Source organism: Bos grunniens, chromosome X (genome assembly GCF_055505025.1).
Source record: "Bos grunniens cultivar Pamir isolate PY7600 chromosome X, Bosgru_T2T1.0, whole genome shotgun sequence".
Lineage (NCBI taxonomy): Eukaryota > Metazoa > Chordata > Mammalia > Artiodactyla > Bovidae > Bos > Bos grunniens.
In genome coordinates, this window is record NC_141194.1 from 29,610,892 (window position 1) to 29,636,357 (window position 25,466).

Below are 25,466 nucleotides of genomic sequence, written 5' to 3' on the forward strand. Positions count from 1 at the left end.
TTTCTGAGACAGCATATTTCAGTCCAGAAATATGAATGTAGGAACTAGACTGGTTTGATATTATAAATCATTTCTAGCTACACAGAAAGGATACAGAATGTAGTGTTTGCTTTTACTTTATTAATTTATTTCGCAGGGATCGTTGACTTTCCGAATATGTACTGTTTGGAGGTTTGATGCATGCATAGCCTTTTCAAATGCCTTTGTCTTAATACAATTTCACCTCAAAATAATCTGATTCACAGCATACACAGAAATCTAAAAGAGACACGGTATTTACAAGATTTAATAAGTTCTTGCTGTTGTAGGCAAGAAACTGATCAGTTCTTTTACAGTAGGGAAACATGGATATTGGGTGTCATTATAAATAAGAATTCAGAATTGTTCAGTCTCAAAGCAACATTTCATGGCTTTAGAAATTAAAATTGAGTCGTCATTCTGTTAATCTCTGAATGCTCAAGCCGTGCAAAACCTACTTGTATTAAATATTTGGGGATGCAAATAGTACAGGAAAAAAAAAATACATGTCTGGTGAATGTGGAATCATCAGAATTACCTTTTACAATAAGAAAATACTGTTAATTCTTTCAAAAAGATACAGTAGTGGTGCAACAGACAGTGCCAAATTTATTGATTTTAAAGTTACATTTCAGTTGTCATTTTTCTCTACAGATATACAGATACACACTGTAACGACTCATTCAAAGTCTGAAGAGTGATTACAATATTCAAATAAATCAATTTAAACTATAAGGGGACATCTTCACATTCCAGGGTACATCACTGATATTTTCGAAGGACAATTTTTCTAGGCCTTATATTCTTGCTTTTTGTTTATACTGTCAAAAGCATTAGTTACCTTTTAAAATACTATATAAAGTTCAGTTGCCACAGAAAGTTGGAATATGAACCTTAGATAACCGGGACAAAGCAATGTCAAAATTTAAGGAAACATTGATTTCTTATAATAATTATAAGTACTAAAGTTGAGACCAGCTCCTTAAAAATTATTAAACTGCTCATCACACTCCCATTTTTTCAGGGAAATAAACAAATTAGCAACACTTTCCCCACCATCATTAATCTGCTCTAAAACTACCTTTATTACAATGAATTTCTTTTGTTTAAAACACCACGCCTCTAACTCTCTCAAACAAGGTCATTATTTGAAACATTTTACAAGTCTTAGAAAGTTTCTGGCTCCTCTTTTGCCACTTTAAACTTTTAAGACCTACCTCAAAATGTAAGGGGCAATGTACTTGGACAAAATGACAAATGTGCTTTCAAAAAACTCAGTTTACAGAACAGTGAAATAATATAAAATGTATAGTCAGGTCTATGTTACCAGATACATCAAACTGGTTGTAATTTAAGAAAACACCTTTTTACTAGGAACAAGAAGTGCACCAACTGATCCAAAAAGCATAGGCACCTCAGCAGCCAGATCCTTCCTAAAAGGCATCTTTAAAGGTGACAGAATTCTTGTTCAAACTGGTCACAAGCCAGAAGTAGTCTATACATGGGACATAGTTAAATATATCAAATGTATCGGTGTCAAGTAATTTTGCTGATTTTAAAAACTGACTACAGCCTATGTTGGTGTATGAAACATGTGCAGAACCAGAAATGAACGTATACAAAACTCCCTTAAACATCAATCTCTGATGTCTCAAACCCCACCCTCTACACCTATCAAATAAGACTGGTATCTCATTTTTCCTGGCAGGTAAAAACAATAATTTACTAGATAGATCACCAAGGGACTGGAACCATGCATCTACTGTGTGATAACAGTTCAATAACCTGGATGTATGTTCATGCAATAGTTTTAAAGTCATCTACATGGTTTTAATAAAGCATCAAACTGTTTTCATACATGCTACCTTCACCCTCAACTGACAACTGCCAAGTTAACTGCTGCCACTTCAGCATATCACTAAGAATACTGGGTAAACCTTTAGCTAGAACATCAAGCAATATATGTATTTTTACCCTATATTGTTACTTAATACCAAGTGGGGTTTACCATCTCTACAGAGAGATGAAACCATACAAAGGCAAAGGCATTGGCATTATTACAGAACAGTAGGACTGATAGACTTACTGGAGACTGACAGACACCAGTGCTACAAAAGCTTTTAGAGAATGAGTGCTATTTGCAGGTCAACGCTTTTAAGCCCGTCTGCTTTCTCACCTTTATTTTCACAGTTTTGCCACAGTTGTTATATGAGAGATGTTTTATCAGTGTAATTACATAGCCACGCTGACTCTGTGAGACAAGTAGATACTTTCAGGACATTTTCCACGTATGAAAAAAATGTTTTCAGAGCTGCAGGTACAGTGTGAAATTGTGATTTTGATGGAAAGCTATGATAAGTTGTTATGCCTTTGGTTTCATTATGCTATTAAGTGCAGCTTGTTTTTCCAGATCTGCCAGAGATTACTGCTAAATTAGCATATAATGACAGCTTGAAGCGAGCGTGCGTGCCTGTGTGTGAGTGAAAGAGAAGGGGGACAGCTGGTATGGGAGAGCAGATACTCCTCAGGTGATAACCTGAGGTAAAATCCTTTAGGATTAGGAAACTTACCAATTTTATTGCTGTTTACATGTACCCAAATAAGGGGAGATTCCAAAATCCAATTCTGAGCTTGGAAGAAACGTCAACCGCCCTAATTCAGTGTCCTATTAATAATTTTCTGGTGGTGCACTTTAGTGAATCAAATGATTTTGTATCTCTTCAGTTATTTATACCCTAAGTTTCTAATTTCATAAATAAAGAGTGCTTTAGTATCATCTGAACTATCTGAACAAACTTAGTATCATCTCTGAATACAAGTATGGTAAAAATTAAGTTCTAAATTTCAAAGTCCTTTGTATTCACCTTTCTCCTAATCTTATTTCTTGACTAGCCTTTTCTTCCTCCCCAAATAGCGCAGTGTGCAACTTTATGATATTGGCTAGCTATAATTTTCCTCACACTGATTTGTTAACATATGTGCAAATACATCTTTATTGAACAAGTAATAGTAATTTTTTTCAGCTAGATTAGGATTATGGCACAAGTATTCTCTGTGCTGTAAACATCATGAACTCATCACAAAATTGGAAGGCGGGACGGCTCTATGGACTGCAAACGTTTCTTATAGAACCACAGCTGAGCTCAAGATTCCAAGTGGATTTTGGAATGGATTTACATTCGGCATACATTCACTATGCTATTGGCAAAGCGCAGTTTTACGAGAAGGTCATTCATAAAATCAGAATTTATAAGGACTTGTTGGTTATTTTAAAAACCAGTGGCCTAATAAAAGCATGCAGTAACTTAAAAAATCTATCTATTCTGCGGCATAATTAGGTCTTAGTTACCAGTGTTGATATAGCTTGATGAATCATTGTACAAGCAAAAGGAATATTATCACCTCTGATTGTACTTTCGAACAAAGGGCACGATATGCCGAATTCCTGACTGCTACAAGTCACATTTTAAAACATCTTGTTTCTGTGTTTGAAATTACCCCTGAAAAAAGCAGCAATTACAAATACCCTTATTGTTTTGCCCCCCACCAAAAACATCCTCTGAGTGCTTTTCCCGTCCTTTTCCTCAGTAGGAAGCAACAGGAAGAAGCCTGGGGAGCCTGGGTTTTCCAGAGATCTGTGACCAGGTAAGTCTGCTCTGGCAATTCACAGTTTGGCTGCATAAACTGTAACATGTTACACCAAGATTCAAAGTTCTAGTTTATAAAATAAGGGTCACTCAGCAGTAACTTGAATGATTGGGGTTTCACAGAAGAGCTCTTGACTTCTCTGTGTACATTCTTTCAGGAGTGAATCCTTTCCCCATTTCAAGTATCCCTTTCTATCTCTAACTGCACTGAGTTAAGACGTGGGGGGATAAACCTTCCCCATTTTTCCTTTATTGAGCACAAGTGGCTACAGTGTCCTTCTCCCCACCCCCTACCCCATGTCGTCTGAAATGAAAAGGCCGGGTAGATGAACAGATTCCCCAGGTTTCCTTTTCTTCTAACGGGTGCTCAAAGTTACACTCTCAACCTAGTGCAGACTCTTGGGAATTCAAGTGTACCGTGGCATCTCACACTGCTCACAGCGATTTAGTGCGGGGTGGTTCAGAAAGGTGCAGCTATCACAATTCCACGGAGCCCCTTCATAGTCTTCATCTCGCGGTTGTGTCCGAGGACTCTGTTTGGAGCTACCTGGGTGCTCTAAGAGAAGTCAGGGATGAGAGAGAGAAAACAGAAAATAGACTGAATTTTTTTTCGAAGTATAATCCAAATGGAAATTGAAAATTACCCCCCACCAAAAGCAAGGGAAAAGGTTTTGTGAAACGAGAAAGCCAAGTTGTTGGCACAGCTGCTAGAAATGCAGAACCAAACAGTAAGTTTAGGATACACAATCTAATTTGTTCTCAACAATTTATTTTATTCCTCTAAGTAGCTAGAAGTCCAGCACAGACTACCTTCCAAGTTTATTGTCTCTAGTGGACAGTTACGCTCTATTCCAGTCAAATGGAAAAATGTTATACAGCATGTTAAATTCTACCTTCTAAGTTCTCCCTCACCACCTCAGCCTGCCAGTGACTCCCACCACCCACAGTACTAGCCATACTATATCAAACATCTCATAAAATCTGTGCCTTCTTCCTTGAGACTTTCAGCTCCAAAATATTCATGTTTTTAATAATGGTTTGTCAATGGTGTGACAGTTCATAAAAGTTTCTCCCAGAAAGGTTAAAACAGAAATATAAAAGACTGTCGTTTTTCATGAAGCTAAATTCATTCAATATGACTTTTATCCTCAGTTCTTCTCTGCCTTTTGTCAATAAACTGAAAGATCTTTCAGATGTGAGTTATTAAACATGTCTATACTTGGCAATATAAAATGCTGGCAGCCTTATGGTGGTCCTCAGGATTTACAAAAAACTTAAAATTTATATTCCTCCTAGGTCCTCATTCTCTCTGGCCTTGTACTCAAAAAGGTTCTTTGCTTTTAGAGTTGCCTTCCATGAACAGTACCTACTGAAAGTGGGTTTAGGGACTGGCAGGCTCCCAAGTTCCAGCTGGAAAACCACCCTGGAATCTGAACAAGGTCAGCAGGCTGGGGAAATCTACCCATACACCTAGAAATCCTCACTAAAAACTGCAAATGGAATTAAGATCTAAGGTAAGCAGCCTTCCTAAGCAGGTGACAAAAGAAACTGAGATCTGGGGAAGCTTTAATCAGTTACCATCTGGGGTTAAGCACACTGTCCATTGGAAATGTGCTTTATCAGTTGGTCTTTAATGACAAATCGCTGTGTGACTATTCCCCAAGAGGTAACGAGAACTGAGTTTTAGACCCTGAACCTTTTTGCAGGTATAGTAAGGCTGAGGCTCAATCAGGAAGGTGTTCTCAACCTTCCAGTAGAACAGAAAAACACTGGCTTTTCCAGCCTATTCGTGACTATAAAAAGGAGATGGGTTTGTTGACTCTGGCTTCAACTGTTGCTTTTAACTGCCCATTAGCATCCACCTTGTATCTTATAGCTTGATGAAGTAATAGTTGTATTTTATGGCATGCCCCCTAAATAGAAAATTATTTTCTGCCTGTTTGGGCTTCCTCCTTCCCCTTTAGCATGTACTGTCCATTTGTATCAACCCAATCTCCTTAGGAGATACCATTCCTTCTTAATCTTGTAAAGGGTCAGGATGACCCACTCCTCACTTTGTACATGCAGTTCTGGATTGTATAAACTGTTGACACATTATCTGACACATTATAATCCTTTGTCTAAAACTTGCAGAACTGTACTTGGATTTCTAAGTCCTCACAGCTTTCTGTCTCCCAGGTTATAATCCTCAGGTGGGTTCAAATAAAATTTTCCATTTCTTTCTGAGATCAACTACTGATTTTTTCATTGATATATGCATAGTGAAGCTGGCAGGATATCAGATACACCCATGAGGACAGCTGGAGTCTACCCCAAATCAGCACCCGATACCAGCATGGACCCATTAAGCCCCACCAGCTTCTTGGTACTTCTTAGGTGTTTCAGTGAGTTCTTCTGATATCTGGATCTTATTGCCTTGATAATCCTAAAAATTTTATTTGAGCTGTTTTTAAGACCTGGACTCTTTTAAGAGTCCCACATGCATTTCCTACACAAGGATGGAGGGGATCTTGGGCAGGAGACATAGGGAAACACAGGTGGTTGTGTTTTTGGTAAACTGGCCTAAATTAAAAAGAAAAAAGTTGCTATATGGCTGGAAAAAAACTTCTGGGAGTAAAACAGAGACTGCATTATTTAGCTCCTAAGAACACAGGACATTTGCTCCTTTCAGCCACGTGGTGTTCTCGGGTGACTGACAACCTAGCGTTAGTGTCTGAAGATCAATCCTTGTGACTGGCAGTGGTGGTGCAGCAGCAGAACTCCACTATAACCGTAAATTAAATACTGCTCTTCTAAGGATGCACATAGTAAGGATAAATCATCCAGTGCTCTGATGACCCACAGGCATAGTAGACTGTCAAGAGGAAGAAACTGAGCCAAGGGCAACTCTTTGGGGAACTACAGTGAGAAGCAGCATCTATCTGATCCACCACAGTGTCCTCAGAAAGTTCAGATTATATGCATATTGAAATTCGACCACTAAATCAATACTGGGAAACTGTGCCTCAGGCCCAACAGCTTCCAGGTGGACAGCAACCTATTGGGATACCAGCTGGGTTTCTGTATGCTTACAAGTACTTAAATAATTAGGAATTAAAGGAAATCCCACCCTGGAACGGCCAAGGTGGGATTCTTGGGCACTCCAAAACTGCACTGAGAGAAAGCCTAGCAGAATAGGCTTGTCATGTCACTCTCTCCTGGATCCCTTTACTGGAAATAAAAGTGATGAGAGTCGTTCTCTTTTCCAAACTGAGGTTAGCAGGAGAAAATATAGGGCTAGCTCCTTGGATCCTTTAAGTTGGTAAGTCTTCTAAATTGTTAACATTTTAGAGAGCTCTCATCCTGAAATACTGTATTAATAGGTATTTAATTGGTATGCAGAAGCCCCCAAAGGCTTCAAAACTCCCCACATAACATCAATGAAAGGTACCTAAACAAAAACTTTATAAGCTGACATAATTATGCTCTCCTCTGTCCTTTGAGTCTTTGTATTCTAGTAATTCTCTGAGTTACCCTTCCACTCTGAAGAGTATTAAATGGTTATTAGAAATGAGACCACCTAAGACTGTATGTAAGCATCTTCATATCAAAGACTGAACTGAGTGCTCTAGGTAAAGAATTTCTTAAACCCAGGGTGGACCCTCAAAAGTTTTTGTAAACAGATAATCAAGATGGGAGGCCACTTCTGACTAAACTGATATGTATCTGATATTCAGAGCCTGACTGGATTTTTTTTTTGGCTTCTCCCCAAACTAAATGGGGCTTTCTCTGGTGGCTGAGTAGCAAAGAATCTGTCTGCCAATGCAGGAGACACAAGAGATATGGGTTTGATCCCTGGGTCGGGAAGATCTCCTGGAGAAGGAAATGGCAACCAGCTCCAGTATTCTTGTCTGAGAAATCCCATGGACAGAGTAGCTGGGTGGGCTACAGTCCATGGAGCTGCAGAAGAGTCAGACATGATTGAATGAATGGGCATGCACGCACACACTAAGTTAAATGAGGAAATGAGAAACATTCTACCAAAGGTGGATGGGCGTATCAGTCCTTTGATGTCATTAAGCTGGCCATGCACTCCTTTGAGAAATTAAAAAGAGCTGTGCTTGTTTTACAAAACAAGTTTTTACAGAACCAGAGGTGTGGCTCCAGAACAGTCCAAAGCCCACAATCCTTTAACATGCCCCAAATCTCTTCTATTTATCTTAAGAGGCTTGTGTTAATAAACAATAACAAAAAAAAGAAACTGGGTTATCGTATATGTCCAGTTTGTCATGCCAGCATTTCCTGATTGGCAAACCAGTTCATAATTACTTGTTTCTTAAGTTTTTGCTAGAAACAGTGGAAACAGTGTCAGACTTTATTTTTGGGGGCTCCAAAATCACTGCAGATGGTGACTGCAGCCATGAAATTAAAAGACGCTTACTGCTTGGAAGGAAAGTTATGACCAACCTAGATAGCATATTCAAAAGCAGAGACATTACTTTGCCAACAAAGGTTCGTCTAGTCAAGGCTATGGTTTTTCCAGTGGTCATGTATGGACGTGAGAGTTGGACTGTGAAGAAAGCTGAGCGCCGAAGAATTGATGCTTTTGAACTGTGGTGTTAGAGAAGACTCTTGAGAGTCCCTTGAACTGCAAGGAGATCAGCCCTGGGATTTCTTTGGAAGGAATGATGCTAAAGCTGAAACTCCAGTACTTTGGCCACCTCATGCAAAGAGTTGACTCATTGGAAAAGACTCTGATGCTGGGAGGGATTGGGGGCAGGAGGAGAAGGGGACGAAGAGGATGAGATGGCTGGATGGCATCACTGACTCGATGGACGTGAGTCTGAGTGAACTCCGGGAGTTGGTGATGGACAGGGAGGGCTGGTGTGCTGCGATTCATGGGGTCGCAAAGAGTCGGACACGACTGAGCGAATGAACTGAACTGAAGGTTTCTAATAAGGAAAACATCTTTGTATGCAAGGAAGAAAAAGGTATAAGAAATGAAAATGTGTTTTGTTAATGGAATGGGAAGTAATTTTGTCATAAAGCTGGTTATTTCTAAATGGGAAAGAAAATAAGGAACAAATTAATATGAATATAGAAAGTTGAAGAAAGTTTATGAGAAAAGAATCTTAAGAATGGAATTCTATGGGTGGTCAGGACTAAGTAAATTTGAGTATATGAATTTTAATATTAAAGGGAAAAATGGTACAAAACCTGAATTTGGTTTTCAAAATTTTCTTCTAATATTAATCTGCTTCTGATAACATATTGTAAAGTTCCTTTACATTTTAAGCAATCTGTTATACCTTTCTGTATTTGGTTTTGAAACCTTTTATTGTCATTTTGACTAAGGGAAAATAAGTATTGCTTCACAATAATCGTGAAGCATGATCACGAACTACTCGTGATCCTGTTTGTGACTAAGTGCTTTGAGACCTTAATATTTTTGACAAAATTCCTTAAGATCACATTCTAAGTGAAATTCTTTTGACTTCTTAGATAACTCTGAGGTTTTTCCAAAGGGCTCCTGGAACACCTCAAGAGAAATGTTTCCTCTACTTATCAAAGAAGAGATAATAAATTAATTAGGCTTATCTGATATGTTAAATTACATGGGGAGCGTGGTCAAATGGTGACAAATCTTCTTAGGTTATATTATATGGGCAGATGTAGAAATTATATTGAGTTCCTAAAAACCTGGTACATGGTACACACTAACAAAATGTTATCAGTCATAATTATCATAAATCATGGTAATGCCACAGAAATAGGAAAATTTTTGTTCATTTGCATTGTAGTCAGATCTTTTAAAGATGCCTTTTTAAGTCCTGTAGAGACCTTTACTGCTTTATTCTGATGATTTCTGCAAAAAAAAGCTTCATCTTCAAGAAGATATATAGAGAGGACTTTCTGATTGGTATAAGATAGGTTTCTAATAACTTTCAGATCATACCACTGAACTGGGTAAGAAATTAGAAGAATGACAAGCTTGATGGCTTCTTAAATCTGATTAACAGAATAACAAGATCAAAGATTAGTCACATAGGACTCAGTGAATTGATGAATATAATATTTTTCCCTCTGAAATATTTTGGGTTTGAACTTGTATTTTCCATATATAAAGAAACCCTTCCCTTCAAGCTAATTATGACTTTCAAGCAAGTTTACTGAAGCCAGACTTATTTTGCAAATCTTAATTTGGCGATATTCTATACAAATGAGGGTAATTTTAGAGGGAAAAATTCTACTAAGGACATTATGTTCTCATGTTGTCTTTGAGGTTTTTGTATTTATTGCCCAAGACTAATTACTGTAAAGGTTGTTTCAGTAATCTATCTTTGGATGAAGATCAAATGCCCCATGACCTGCAACAAGGAGAGTATGCATACTGGAAAATACATTAGATAAAGGATTCTTTATAGCCACACTGGAAGGGGCTGTATCAGGCTCTGCAACTCCTACTTCTGACATCCCAAATGGATGAAGACCAGTGCTACCAGATCACCAGGATGAGGAGAAGACACGCAGGAAGTAGACAGTTGATCCAAGATGCTGGGCCAGGCCAGTATGCCAATTAATTTAATAACTGTTCACATGTTTGCTTATGAACCCAATGGTGTTCCTCCTTATAACTGTGCTTTGACCTCAAATGGATGGAACGGTCCTCAGTACTTTCTCAAAGACTCTCTCCCAGATTATAATTCTCAGGTTAGCTCAAATAAAATTTTTCATTTATTCTGCAGATCAACTATTTTTTTTTTTTTTTTGCATCAACAGGCTCATGACTCCTAAAGATGTAAGTATAATAGTTGTATCTGTTGTCTTATATGGAGGAATAAAAGACACTTCTGTTGAAGCTTCTGTTTGAGGAAAAATGTGCTGTATGCCATTTCCATTAAAGGTCCTCTCTTGAATAGTAGTCTTTATGCTTTTCTAGGGCAGGGAACTTGTTATTTTGTGAAGAATTTATCATAGTCAGAAAAGTTCAGATGTTAAACCCATAAACTGTTATATTCCATCTTTCTGTGCTAACTCCAAACACAGCTTTCAGTTTTAGATTGTGGCAATGCAAATGTTTAATATATAAAGGTTTTTCAAACTCCTTTTTTCTAACCTACAGAAATAACTGGAAAATCTTTTAAACTAACTAATCTAGGGTACCTGGGGCTCTCTTCACTGTTTTGACTGTAGGGGAGAAAAATTCTTTTTCCTCTACCTTTCTCAGTTCTTGGCTGAGACACCCCTGCAATAAAAGATTAAAGTTTATTAACATGTATACTCCTGTATACATGAGTGATACCCAGGAAAACTGAGTAACTTGCTGAGATGGCTGAAATTTTAGCATCTTCAGCTAAGACAGAAGAGATTGGAGTGTGTATGGAGTTTACCAGGAAAAGCAGAGTAAATAAGCACAAGGTTTGTTATGCAGATTTAAGTCAGTGCCTTCTCCATTGATGCTCTTGTCATTTAGAGTCACAAGAGAGACACAGAAGGAGACTGCCTTTATAAATGTAAATGTCCCTTACAAAAGGGTATAACTAATATTCTGTTTTCTGAGCTTTCTAGTATCTGCAGTTGCTCAGAATAATCCTAATGCCAAAGAGGCATATTTTGGGATGGCATGTTCTGTTACTCTTCAATACTGTAACAATGTAATTTGGAACAGCAAGTCATGCAGAAGTAACTAATCAAAAAATATGTAAAAGGCATCTAAGAATTATTGTTGGTCCTAAAAAAAAGACACTGCTCATTTCATCATAGGGTGCGTGCTTGTGTGCTAAGTCACTTAAGTTGTGTCCGACTCTCTGTGACCCTAGGGACTGTAACTCGCTAGGCTCCTCTGTCCATGGAATTCTCCAGGCAAGAATCCTGGAGTGGGTTCCTGGAGTGCCATGCCTTAAATCTCTTTCAAGCAATCTTCCTGACCCAGGGATCAAACCAGTGTCTCTTGGGTCTCCTGCATTGCAGGTGGGTTCTTTACCACTAGCACCACATTCCCTGGTGGCTCAGATGGTAAAGAATCCATTTGCAATGCAGGAGACCCAGGTTTGATCCCTGGGTCGGAAAGACACCCTGGGGAAGGGAATAGGTTCCCGGTCCAGTACTCTTGCCTGGAGGGCTACAGTCAGTCCACGGGGTCACAAAGAGTCGGACACTGCTGAGCAACTAACAGTCATTGTCGGGAAACTGCTTAAATAAAAGCATGTAAAATCCCAAAGATGTTTGCTTTCATTTGATTTAAGGTGTGAAATGTTTTATGGAATATTAAAAAGCAAAGATGTCTCATGCCTCATGGAAAACAAAACATCTAAAGAATATGCATATTTATATACAAATAAGAACTGAACGTTTCCTTTAAGACTATTTTTAAATGGATTAAACTTAATTGGCCAATTTTTCATAAAAATGACTGTCTTACAAATGTCAAAAGTTAGCAACTTACAGGTTAATCCATATTGTTTATATTATATAATAATGGGAACATAGGAGAAACTGATCAAAAGGATACAACTCAAACTGTAAAAAATTCTCAACATTTTCTATAGTTTTACAGATAACCTCATAGAAAAGTTATTTTTCAAATAACTAGAACTATGCCAAGTAGGCAAAGAAAGGATTTGTTCTGTAATTATATGAAGTACAATGTAGTTTCATGCTTGGTTTGTTCCTATGGTGGAGACCTTTTTACCTAGTTGTATACTATTTCTGCATTTAGGGGAATTTAAGAAGTATCAAGTGTGGCCTTATTTTCTGTGTTGAGTGTGTTAGTCACTCAGTCATATCCAACTCTTTGCAACCCCATGGATTGGGACCTGCCAGGCTTCTCCGTCTATGGAGTTCTCCAGGCCAGCATACTGGAGTGGATTGCCATTTCCTTCTCCAGGGGATCTTGCAGACCCAGGGATCAAACCTGTGTCTCCTGCATTGCAGGCAGACTCTATTGTCTGAGCCACCTGGGAAGACTAGACACTATTATTTTATAAGAATCTGTCCATATATGGTGGGCCACTAGCCACTTGATATGCAGTCACTCTGAATTGAGATGTGCTGTAAATAGAAAATATATACCAAATTTTGAAAAGTATGAAATAAGGTACAAAAAACCCAGTTCACTCTTATAAAACTTTGGCTAAGAGAAAATTTTAAATCATGTATGTGGCTCTAATTCTGTTGCTATTGGACTGCACAGCTTTAGAAACTCAGTAAAGAGTAATGTCTTAAAGGAAAAAAAGGTTGACCTTTACTTATGATAACTCTACATGGGTTAACACGTGTTTGGACACTGCACAAAGTCTAGACATACAAGTACAAACCATCTGCAGCTGCTGCCTGGGTGTCATGGACGTCCTCCTGTACTCTGGAGGTCACGCTAATTCTTCGGGCTTTCCTCTCAATTGTGCAGGGGTCTGATGAGTCTGCATGAGAAGAAGCAAAGCCAGGAAGAAGGGATCAAGCCGTTCATTAGAAGAGAGTGGACAGGCTCTCAAGAATCTTTCACAGGACACATGCAGTATTTATTCTTTGTTACTTGATGTTACCACTAGTTCTCCCAGGAAGGCAAGGGCCGTATTTAATACTGCCTTTACAACCTATCCAGAATGGCTCTTAAAAGTTTTTTCATCCTCTCTCATTACTTGGAATGCATGCCTGATTTCACCAAATTCCCAGGTTCGAGTGAGTTAGGGTGCAAACTTAGTGCTAATAATTAAATGTCGGTATGAACACAAAATTTGGGACATTATACTTTACCAATTCCCTGATTAACCAATAGTTACTAGAAAATTATGGGTTTAAAGTCCACTATCCACATTAAAGGTAACAGTAGACTACAGCATTTCATAAATAAAGAACCAAAATAGTACTTGAAAAATCAAAACCAACTGAAAGTAATATTATGTACTGGTAACACATACTCCCCAGTTGTTCATAAATTCCAGTTACCTATGTGTGCAGAAGTCCAGCAGCCCTCACAACATGGACTGCAGCCATATCCATTTCTGGCTAGAATACTGTTTCTATTAATTTTTAGGTAATCAGTAAGCAGTGTTTTGTATTAAGTGAAAACAGTAGTCTGGCTGCAATGTGGGAGACCTGGATTTGATCCCTGGGTTGGAAAGATGTCCTGGAGAAGGAAATGGCAACCCACTCCAGTATTCTTGCCTGGGAAATCCTGTGGTCAGAGGAGCCTGGTGGGCTACAGTTCATGGGATCACAAACAGGTGGACACGACTGAGTGACTAACACATACACAAAAGTCAAAAAAGGCAGACTTCATAGTATTTAACCTTAAGAAACAAACATTTAAAATTTTGTAATCCGCTCTGAGCCTATAAGCAGTCCTCTAGTTCAACCAACCTTTGGAGACCAGTGTTTCACAATGTAAGTGTTGTGAAGCAGAGTAAACATCTCCTTTAGGTGCTAAAGAATAAGTTCTATTTCTTAGATTTGTAACCCCTTTTATAGCATCACATACCTCCTTCTCACTGAGTCTTACAACAACCCCGTAAAGAAGCTAAATATTTGGACTGATGACCTCTATTGGTGTACAAACTGGATATAAACAAGGTCAGGTGGCCAAGACAATCAGAACCAGTGCTAAAGTTGTATGACAGCAAGGTCAGTGCCCTCTCCACTGTTAAGTCAAGGTGGGGGGGATACTTTCTCAATCAGCTGAAGAGCTTACACACACACATATGTTGCTTAACTGCAAAGTCTAGTCTAAAAAGGTTTCTGTGTCTTTCCTTCTCTCAAATTATCAAACTTATTCGGATAAACATCTATATTCCACTTGGATATTCTAAGTCTTGTGTATTTCCATATGAATTTCAGAATCAGATTAATGCATACCAAAAAAAGAAAAGTTACAGTTAAAATTGGTATTTCATCAGTATGAAAAGAATAGGTATCTGAACAATATTGATTTTTAAAAAAGACATGGTTTATGACTATTTAGGTATTGTTTGATTTCTTTTGGTAGTGTTTTATCATAGTCAATGTACATATCTCTGGTTAATTTATTAATAAGTGTCACTTATTGATTCTAATTGTCATTTCTGGGTAGCTCTAGATTTTCTTCACAAATAATTATGTCATCTGGAATGGCTACTGAATTCTATCAGATGTTTTCTCCTGTATAATGAAATGATTGTATGCTTTTTTCCTTTATTTTCTGAACACTGCATTCTTGAGCTTAAACCCAAGTTGGTCATGATGTATTATTTTTATATTGTTAATATTTTATTCATTTTTTTGGCTTTTATGTTCATGAGGATTTGATCTGTAAGTTTGTTTTCTTTTTGGGAGTTAGGTAATGTGCATCAGGTTTTGGAATCAGAGTCCTACTGGTTTCATAAGAAAATTAGATGCTTTCCTTCCTTCTGTTTCCTCAGAGTTTGTATGATTGGTATTATCTCTTCATTAAATACTTGATTTCTATGGGGATCATTAGTGTAACCATCCAGTTCTGAAGTTTTCATTGTGGGGAAACTTTTGATAATGGATTCAATTTCTTTAATTACATACACAACTATTAACAGTTATTTCATCCTATCTTTTCATTTCTGATTTTGGTAATCTGGTTTTTTCCTGTTTTTTTATTCTTCAAAGATCAAATGTTTGGTTTTGATAACTTTCTCTGTTATTTTTATGTCATCAATGGTTCTTATATTTTCTTTCTTCCACTTTGGTTCTTTTCTTGATTCTTAGGTAGAATTGTATGTCACTGATATTAGATCTCCTTGTCTTACATGAGCATTTAAAGCTATAAATTTCCTTCTATGTACTACTGTAAAGAATCAGGCCTTGCTCAAAGAGAGGTCTAGTTTTGTCCCTAGCTCCTAGAAGATTAGCTCTAAAATCTTGAAATTTCCCAAGAGATAGAAGTATTTTTATTAAATATGGTGGGCCCTTCAAACCATAGAATTTATGCTAATAAGGTGGTTCACACTGGATATATCCCTTAAATAGGGTGATTCTTCCATGACAGCCCTTGAATCAATTCATTGGATTACCACTATAGACACAAATCTGGTACGTGGTAGTCATCCATTAAGATTCTTTTCACACTGTTTTTAGACAGCAGGAGGCTATTTTAAATTCAGGTCAGTTGAAATATCCATAGTACTATTAAACAATGGAAATAACATGTACTCCATTGCAACCTATAAATGAAATACTTAAAACACTTTGTTGCACACAAAGCTGTTCAACCAAAATTTAAGTACTGTAGCGCAAGTAACATCATTTGTGTAGAATTTTCAATTCTGCTTTAAGTTTTGAGATTATAAAATGTTACATCCTTAGGTAATGCATTTTCCAGTATCAATATTATGTCTTCATGATCAGTCTATCTTGAGTTGCTTAAAGCAAAAAGAGATTAAGCAAAAAAACATTAAGATATGAAATGCATAGTTCACGACATTCTTGAGAATTACTAGAATGGAGAAGAAAATGATTAATTGGAAGTTCAGTATATCACACAGAAATGATTTAAGAGTATGCAAAAGTGACTCCTCCAAATCTTGGTTGTGTAGCATTTATTTTGCCTTTGATGAAGAGACACCTAGTGTCAATCTAATTGCTATGCCCACCTGTTAAATACACAAGGATTCTTTTGTGGCCTCTCAATCCTAGAAATTGAAGAAAGTAGAGAAAACCACTAGACCATCCAGGTATGACCTAAATCAAATCACTTATGACTATACTATAGTGAAAGTGAGAAACAGATTTAAGGGACTAATTCTGATAGAGTGCCTAATAAACTATGGACAGAGGTTCGTGACATTGTACAGGAGACAGGGATCAAGACCATCCCCATGGAAAAGAAATGCAAAAAAGCAAAATGGCTATCTGAGGAGGCTTTACAAATAGCTGTGAAAAGAAAAGAAGCAAAAAGCAAACGAGAAAAGGAAAGATATACCCATTTGAATGCAGGGTTCCAAAGAATAGCAAGGAGAGATAAGAAAGCCTTTCTCAGCGATCAATGCAAAGAAATAGAGGAAAACAACAGAATGGGAAAGACTAGAGATCTCTTCAAGAAAATTAGAGAGACCAAGGGAACATTTCATGTAAAGATGGGCTCGATAAAGGACAGAAATGGTAGGGACCTAACAAAAACAGAAGATATTAAGAAGAGGTGGCAAGAATACACAGAAGAACTGTACAAAAAAGATCTTCACGACCCAGATAATCACGATGGTGTAATCACTCACCTAGAGCAGGACATCCTGGAATGTGAAGTCAAGTGGGCCTTAGGAAACATCACTATGAACAAAGCTAGTGGAGGTGATGGAATTCCTATTTCAAATGACCTATTTCAAATCCTGAAAGATGATGCTGTGAAAGTGCTGCACTCAGTATGCCAGCAAATTTGGAAAACTCAGCAGTGGCCACAGGACTGGAAAAGGTCAGTTTCCATTCCAATCCCAAAGAAAGGCAATGCCAAAGAATGCTCAAACTACCAGACAGTTGCACTCATCTCACACGCTAGTAAAGTGATGCTTAAAATTCTCCAAGCCAGGCTTCAGCAATATGTGAACTGTGAACTTCCTGATGTTCAAGCTGGTTTTAGAAAAGGCAGAGGAACCAGAGATCAAATTGCCAACATCCTCTGGATCATAGAACAAGCAAGAGAGTTTCAGAAAAACATCTATTTCTGCTTTATTGACTATGCCAAAGCCTTTGACTGTGTGGATCACAATAAACTGTGGAAAGTTCTGAAAGAGATGGGCATACCAGACCACCTGACCTGCCTCTTGAGAAACCTGTATGCAGGTTTCATGAAGCAACAGTTAGAAATGGACATGGAACAACAGAAGGGTTCCAAATAGGAAAGGGAGTACATCAAGGCTGTATACTGTCACCTTGCTTATTTAACTTATATGCAGAGTACATCATGAGAAACGCAGGGCTGGAGGAAGCACAAGCTGGAACCAAGATTGCGGGGAGAAATTATCAATAACCTCAGATATGCAGATAGTGCTGCTGCTAAGTCGCTTCAGTCGTGTCAGAATCTGTGTGACCCCATAGACATCAGCCCACCAGGTTCTGCCATCCCTGGGACTCTCCAGGCAAGAACACTGGAGTGGGTTGCCATTTCCTTCTCCAATGCATGAAAGTGAAAAGTGAAAGTGAAGTTGCTCAGTCGTGTCGAACTCTTTGTGACCCCATGGACTGCAGCCTACCAGGCTCCTCCGTCCATGGGATTTTCCAGGCAAGAGTACTAGAGTGGGTTGCCATTGCCTTCTCCGAGATATGCAGATGACACCACCGTTACGGCAGAAAGTGAAGAAGAACTAAAGAGCCTCGTGATGAAAGTGAAAGAGGAGAGTGAAAAAGCTGGCTTAAAGCTCAACATTCGGAAAACTAAGATCATGGCATCCAGTCCAATCACTTCATGGCAAACAGATGGGGAAACAATGGCTGACTTTATTTTTCTGGGCTCCAAAATCACTGCAGATGGTGACTGCAGCCATGAAATTAAAAGACATTTGCTCCTTGGAAGAAAAGCTGTGACCAACCTATACAGCATATTAAAAAGCAGAGACGTTACTTTGCCGACAAAGGTCCATCTAGTCAAAGCTATGGTTTTTCCAGTGGTCATGTATGGATGTGAGAGTTGGACCATAAAGAAAGCTGAGCACTGAAGAATTGATGATTTTGAACTCTGGTGTTGGAGAAGACTCTTGAGAGTCCCTTGGATGGCAAGGAGATCCAATCAGTCCATCCTAAAGGAAATCAGTCCTGAATATTCATTGGAAGGACTGATGCTGAAGCTGAAACTCCAATACTCTAGCCACTTGATGTGAACAGCTGACTCATTGGAAAAGACCCTGATGCTGGGAAAGATTGAGGGCAGGAGAAGTAGGGGACGAAAGAGGATGAGATGGTTGGACGGCATCACCAACTCAATGGACGTGGGTTTGGGTGGATTCCAGGAGTTGGTGATGGACAGGGAGGCCTGTTGTGCTGTGGTTCATGGGGTTGCAAAAAGTCGGACACGACTGAGCGACTGAACTGAACTGAAAGCTATTTAAAAAAAATAAATTATATATTCCATTTTAGTTACCCTTGACAATAACTCTCAGAGTTAGTTTTGTAGTTTTTTAGAAAGTAAAGTTTATCAATAGCATAACATTTAAAATGCTATCTCTAATGAAATTTCTTTAGCTTTTTAGATGAACTCCAAAATGGTTTTCAAATACATTTCTGTGACGTCTGTGACATTTTGCTACTCACCTTTTTTAGGTGGCTTGGGTGGTACAACTGGACCAGGTTCTATGTTGTCATAAAAGTTATTCATAGCTTTTGGATCAAAGTTTCCTATAAAGAAAATAAAATCAGCAGGCATTTAGGGGTCTTTCTCCTGTTATATGCATTTTTTTGTTAGGGAAAATATAGGAGGAAAAAAAATACGTAAAAAGGGGAGCTGGTTTTCCAGGAGTTTATAATTCATTATACTATCCTACTGTTCTCTCACTGAAAGCATTTAAGCATTGTGAGAAAGGACCCAAGTGTCCTTCTACAATCTATCACGCAAAGGAACATTTTTTAACTATAAAGCTTATCTCTTTTCACAGGATTAAATATGTGGCACAGCTAGGTAAATGAAGAAGAGAAATGAAAGGATGACTGAACTGATTTCCCTGTTTGTTTTGATGTTAATAAACAAAACCATGACACTGCTTACGTTTGTGTCTGTTGTATTTACCTTAAATTTTTATTCATTATAAATTCAGGTAAATAATCATCTATACATATACACTGACAAAGATTATTGAAGTTGTTATGATATTAGCAGTTTAGGTATTCCAATCTTTAAGAAAAGGAGAATCTTCAATGTTGCCTATGCTGCTGCTACTGCTAAGTCACTTCAGTCATGTCTGACTCTGCGCGACCCCATAGATGGCTGCCCACCAGGCTTCTCTGTCCCGGGATTCTCCAGGCAAGAACACTGGAGTGGGTTGCCATTTCCTTCTCCGAACGTTGCCCATAGACTTATCAATAAAAAAAAAAAAAATGATATGCTGTCAATTTCAGAATAATAGAACAATCTCATCTCTCTCATTTAAACTGTTTACTCCTTGATACAGTTTCTGTTTTAGCTCCTTTTCCTGACATGATTTCTCTAAGGTCGGTTTTGATCCAATGCCAGTTTTGGGTCCTATGTTCACATCTGTGAACTTGTCATTGCAACCTGCCAGTAGTTCTGCACAGTTCCAGTTAAGCTTTTAAACTGTATCCATGCTTATTCACAGAGGATGTTGTGTGGTACTGATAGCTTAAATACATTGAATCTCCTGAATTTTAAACCCAGTTATTTTCCCCAAGAAAGTTTTGCTCACCAAAAGTAAAAATAAAGCTGCCTTTTATCAAGTCATGTACTGATAACTATCAAATCCAAATGCTGCATGTCAGAAAATGTCTAGAATCTCTAGATGAAAAGTTAAGGTTGGAAACTCAGTACAAAATTTTCCAGAGAATGTAAGAATGGAACTTAGTATAAAGTAGATATATTTGGACCCCTTATGAAGGGAGATTAGAATCTGCCTACAATGCAACAGACCCAGATTCGACCCTTGGGTCGGGAAGACACCCTGGAGAAGGAAATGGCAAGTCACTCCAGTATTCTTGCCTGGAGCATTCCATGGACAGAGGAGCCTGGCAGGCTACAGTCCATGAGATCACACAGTCGGACACCACTGAGCGACTAACACAGTACCAAAAAGAGCTCTTTGTGGCCCACTGGAGACCAAAAACACAGGTAGGTCTTTGTTTATAAAACCTTAAGAACAGTTTTCCTTGCAGGTCCTATTATAGAAGTACTTTTATTCCATTTAGTTATGCTGCGTTTAATAATTTTCTGAAAACAAATCCCATGATGGCTCATGAAAGCCATAATGGTACTTAATTTATTTATTAGATCTTTTTATGGTTTAAGATGCTGTATATATTATTTCTTCAATTTCTTGAGTTACAACTGCTGCTTTCATTTCTAGATCCTATAAGGCCTTTACTAAAAATATCCTAATGCAATGTTTCAGGGATTCTTGTTTATCTTCAAAGAACACAGAAACAAAATAATGGATGCAACCTTCTAATACAGTAACAGTGGTCTGTATAATCTCCCATACAGTGTCTTTCACTGCTTACAGCTACTAGGCTGTAGAGTTCCTAGGCTTCTGAAAATAAGGGTACTCAACCAGAGTGCTTAAGTTTCACATGGAAATGTGCTTCTGTCTATTGCACAAAGTTCCATATCTTTTTATTCTCCTGCCTCTACTGTGTAATCTAGCTTTAAAATGGTAATGGGGTACTTGAAAAGAGAGTAGAAGCTCTCTCAGCTGCCATAATTTAGAACAGTAAGTAATGTTGGGTTGGCTGACTCGCACACAGAATTGTTAACAATTAATTACACAGCAACCTTAAGGATAGAAAAATAGGATCAAAGCAATATTTCAATGTTAGACCAAGACCTTTTCTTTGTGTGTGTTGACCAGACTTCTATATTGTCTTTCAGAAATAAACTCTACCTGTAATGATGACCTAAAGTAGGGGTGAGCAAACTTTTACTGTAAAGGGCCAGACAATAAACATTTTAAGTTTTGTAGACCTGAAATACAGTTGTAAGCCCTCAACTGTGGTGTTCAAACACAAAAGCAGGCTCAGGCAATATGTAGAGAAATGGGTGTGGCTATGTTCCACTGAAACTATTTACAAAAACAGACAGCAGGCTAGTTTGCTGTAACGCGATCTATAATTTCCTGTTTTCATTTTAGAATGCAGCAAAAAAAGATATTTTAAGAACAGTTAATTTGAGACTAGAATCCTATTAGATGTTTATGATTTTCCTTCATAGCCCTTTTCAGTTGTTTTCACTATATCTAATTCACAGTCTCTCTGTTTTTGTAGTGTCTGCCCTTGAGTCTTTATAAAGCATCTGCCTATCGTTTTAATAGAAAACGCAGCATTTCTTACATCCATATCCATTTTAAAAACATTATGCCAGTTACCATCCTTTTGTAATCTAAGCAGGTTTGAGAACAGGCACAACTGTCTGTTGGTAAGCAGACAATTCAACTGATGGGAGCAATAGTACGTGGACTTGCCAGAATGCAGCCTCATGGCTGGATATTTTACAGAGGAAAATGAAGCATATCTCTAACCTGGTGAGCTGAGTATATCAAAGTGAACTTGGGGAGCTTTTACTGTAGTAGACTTCAATAAGAAAGCCACAAAAATGAAATCTCTAAGATATAGTTGAATGTTTTCATGTAACACATAACAAAGAAAACGGAATACAGATTTTCCTTTTAAACTGAGTAATCTGATGTTCTGAGTTGGGATCCCTGTTTGCATAGACATCTTAGATGACTATCACATAAATCTACTGTGTTTTAGAAATAAAACCCAACAGTTTATGAAATAGTCTATGACTAAAAGATGATAAATATAGAGTGCCACCATAAAACAGTCTAAACGGTAAGAACTTAATGATGAAGTTGTATAAGTAAAATTATTTTTGATCACCCAAATCTGATCTGACTGTGAGGTGAGGGATGTCTATACCAGGACTGTGATCTTATAAAAGGTAGTTTTTACCCATTATATCTGTAAAACCAAAATGATTGCTATTGAAGCAGCATAACACACCACAGTATTACTTATGGTTTACCAAATAATCAAGTCTATACCTCTAGATTGAAGGAGGTCAACTTCTTTCAGTGTACAGTCAACATTTATCTGGAGTTGTCTGTTCATGCTTCTCAATCTTGTCATTTCCTCAGGCTAGTAAGAAAGGACCCAAAATAGCAATTGTGGGAAAGTCATTATCAAGCCCAACATTTAAGAACTGGTATTCATGTTAACTGTTCTGATAGGTTATTACCAAGAAAATGGCCTTAATCCCTTAAAGGGCATGTTTAAGAAGGCTTTATACTATGTTTTCCAAGGAATAGGTGAAATGGTGACATCAATATGGACACATAAAAACAAAATCCTCACATAATGTGGTGGGGCTATCATACTACACTATGTTCTCTCATACAAATACTACCATATATTAATCACAGAGCATTGAGAATATTTTCTTTCTACATTTGCATGGTAAGGGAAACTAAGCAACAACCTTGTAAACAAGCAGTTTCCATGATTTTAGTCTTGTCAAGGCTGGTAAAAATTACAGTGGTACTTCTTTTAATGAATAGTTACTAACTGTCAGGCACTATGTTCGCCAGAAGTCTCTCACTCTTGCCTCAACATTATCTTCCCAGGTAAGTACTGATATCACCCCCAGGGTATATATGATGAAGCTGAGGCACAAACAGGTTAAATAATTTTCCCAAGGTTCTTAAAAACTCGTAATGGGCAGATCCAGGATTTATACAGAAGTCTACTTTAGAAACGTCTCTAGAAATCTTTGCATCTTCTGTTTTTCCTACATAAAAGAAAGCTAGTAACCTAGTGCATGGAAACTGCAGAAACAAATAGATTCCATTCTCCCCCCAAGTCTGTTTCTTTCTGCCTTGACATGAACATGAGACACTGAAATGTGAAAAGAGCCCTATTTTTCGATTGGGTAAAGCTTTTTGGAAGCCTCTACTTCCCCCAAAGTTCTGAATGTCTTTACTATTCACATATATGTACAGTAAAAAATGAAGTTCAGAGTTTAGACTCTAGAGGTAATGAAGCTTTCAGCACAGTACAGCTAGGAAACCACTTACTAAGGTGACTGTAACTACATGAAGTAAAAGATAATATCTGCTATCACAGGAAGACAGAAGAAAATAATCTTCTGCTAAACATGGTGTTTTACTAAAAAGCTAAATATAAAAGGGAAGGAAAATCTAGGAAATGGGTTAATTCTGAATGATACAAGATACTATCCTGTTAGGACATCTCAGAATATCTGGGAATGTCCATTAAATTAGGTGGTGTCAAAAGTTTTAAGAAAGTAATGTAACAGGCAGTCTATAATAAGTGCAGCAATCCCTTCGAATGATAGGGGAACAAAAACGTCATTGAGAAATACTTATCATGGATTGCTCTTCTCATTCCTATGTTAACATGTAAAATAAATGCTTACATCTTGTCTATATTAACTATTAAAAGTGCAAAACACATCTGAGCATTGTAGTAAAGCACTTGTTCAAGGGTTTCAAAAAGTGATGCTGTCTTCCCAGGAATATATCAAAGAATCTAGTCTTTGCTTTGTAGAATTTTGGAGAAAGTCAAGTACCTAAAGGAGCAAATCCTTCTAACATATTTGCGGGCAGAGGGGGCTATTTCAGGTAGAGTGGTCTTGAACAGTGAAGCTGTGTAATCAGGTATGGAAATAACTATAATAAACGTTATAGTCAAGAGGCCACTGCACATTTGCTAGTAACAACCAAAAGGCTCTTGTCAACATGCTCATTTCCAAAGACAACAGAACCCTTGGTACTCACTGAACTATGATTTTTTTCTGTCAGATTCCTATGCCTCCTAACAGCTTTGGAGTGAGGGGACAATAGCTGTTTCTGGACCATTACTACTATTTGTAGGAAACTACACTGTATTTTCATGAAGGTGGGATTTCAAGATGGGTTTGGTGTCATTTAACCTTGCTTGTTTGTAAAATTCCAGAATACTTAACATCTGACATTTCTAAGGAAAAAAATAGCTTGTTGTACAAAACATGGCAGAAATACCTTAATTCACCTGTTCTATCAGTTGGAGAATATTTGTCAGAGAGAAGAAGGTCAAAGACCAGTGATGTTCTTTCATGGTTTTGCCTTGATTATGCATCCAGGACTGTGAGTAGGTTGATGCCACCACCCAATTAATCAGAAGACCAATGAAGAGGAAAAAACTTGTGGGATGGAGTAAGTGGAAGCGCTGATGAGTAAAATCTTATTTATCTTTCAAGGTATAACTTAAATTTCCCCCTTCTCCATGCAATTGTCACCTCTTTGAACTCCACTAGCAAAAAGCTAACAGAGTTCTATCTCAGAACTCTCAAAGTAGTTAATATCATTACCATGTAGTTGGCCAGCACTATTGATTCACTGTGTTACATTAGCTTTTCTTCCCCCATGTACAGGTTCATGGATCTATGTATGTCTTTTTGCATACAGATGTGGTTAAGCGATGACATCTCTCACAGCATTTAATAAAAGGCTTTGCAAACAACAGCCTGAGAGAAATGATGGCTATTAGGCATTTTTCAACTTCAGTCCTCCTTGGAAAGATTATTTTGCTGATCCTCTAAGTTTCTGCAACTGTACCTATAGTTGGTCACAAATATGCATTTCAGTTTGACGAGGCACATGGGTTTCTAACCAGGTGTTCATGTACTACTGGTTAAAGAAGCCATATAAGCATTAGCAATGAGCCTCTAGGAACAAAAAGGGAATTCTGACTAAATGCTTTGACATTTATATGTTATACAGGTTCCTAAAATGAAAAGAAAATCAAGTATTTTCAAAACATTTCAGATTTAAGCATATTTTTCCACTGTTTTGTAAATCAAAATTATGTAGTAAGACTATTTGTTAAGCATTATATAAACTGTGTAATGTATATTATCTTAGGTTCTTCTGGATATGTAAAAAAATTCTATGAGATGGGTAGTCGTGGATATTGTAGAAGAGAGACCAAATATAAAGAAAGTAAGCTTATCCAAGGAGGTATAAGTGAAATAGGAGAAGAGGGATTCAAAGTCACATGTGCACTGGGAGGGTTTTTTCATCATAAAATTGATTTTGAATTGAAGTATGATGAATCATGTTTGTAATCAAGTATCTCTTGTCTCCATACAGGGAGTCTATAGAAGGATAATAT

The 25,466-nt window shown here is 37.7% G+C and overlaps 1 protein-coding gene across 7 annotated transcripts in view; it reads right to left on the reverse strand.

The window, feature by feature from the left end:
* Positions 1–604: 604 nt before the first annotated feature.
* TAB3 (TGF-beta activated kinase 1 (MAP3K7) binding protein 3) overlaps positions 605–25,466 on the reverse strand; it is a 92,755-nt gene continuing 67,893 nt past the window's right edge. For 3 of the 7 annotated variants that reach the window (XM_086387939.1, XM_086387938.1, XM_086387940.1), the window contains 4 exons: positions 22,340–22,433; positions 18,885–18,968; positions 12,962–13,063; positions 605–4,221 (listed from right to left, as the gene is read on the reverse strand). In XM_086387939.1, coding sequence (XP_086244065.1) covers positions 4,073–4,221; positions 12,962–13,063; positions 18,885–18,968; positions 22,340–22,433 — 429 coding nt within the window. In that variant the 3' untranslated portion in view covers positions 605–4,072. Of the gene's footprint in view, positions 4,222–12,951; positions 13,064–18,884; positions 18,969–22,339; positions 22,434–25,466 lie in introns of all 7 variants that reach the window. The other 4 variants (XM_086387944.1, XM_086387945.1, XM_086387941.1 and 1 more) reach the window with 2 other exon arrangements.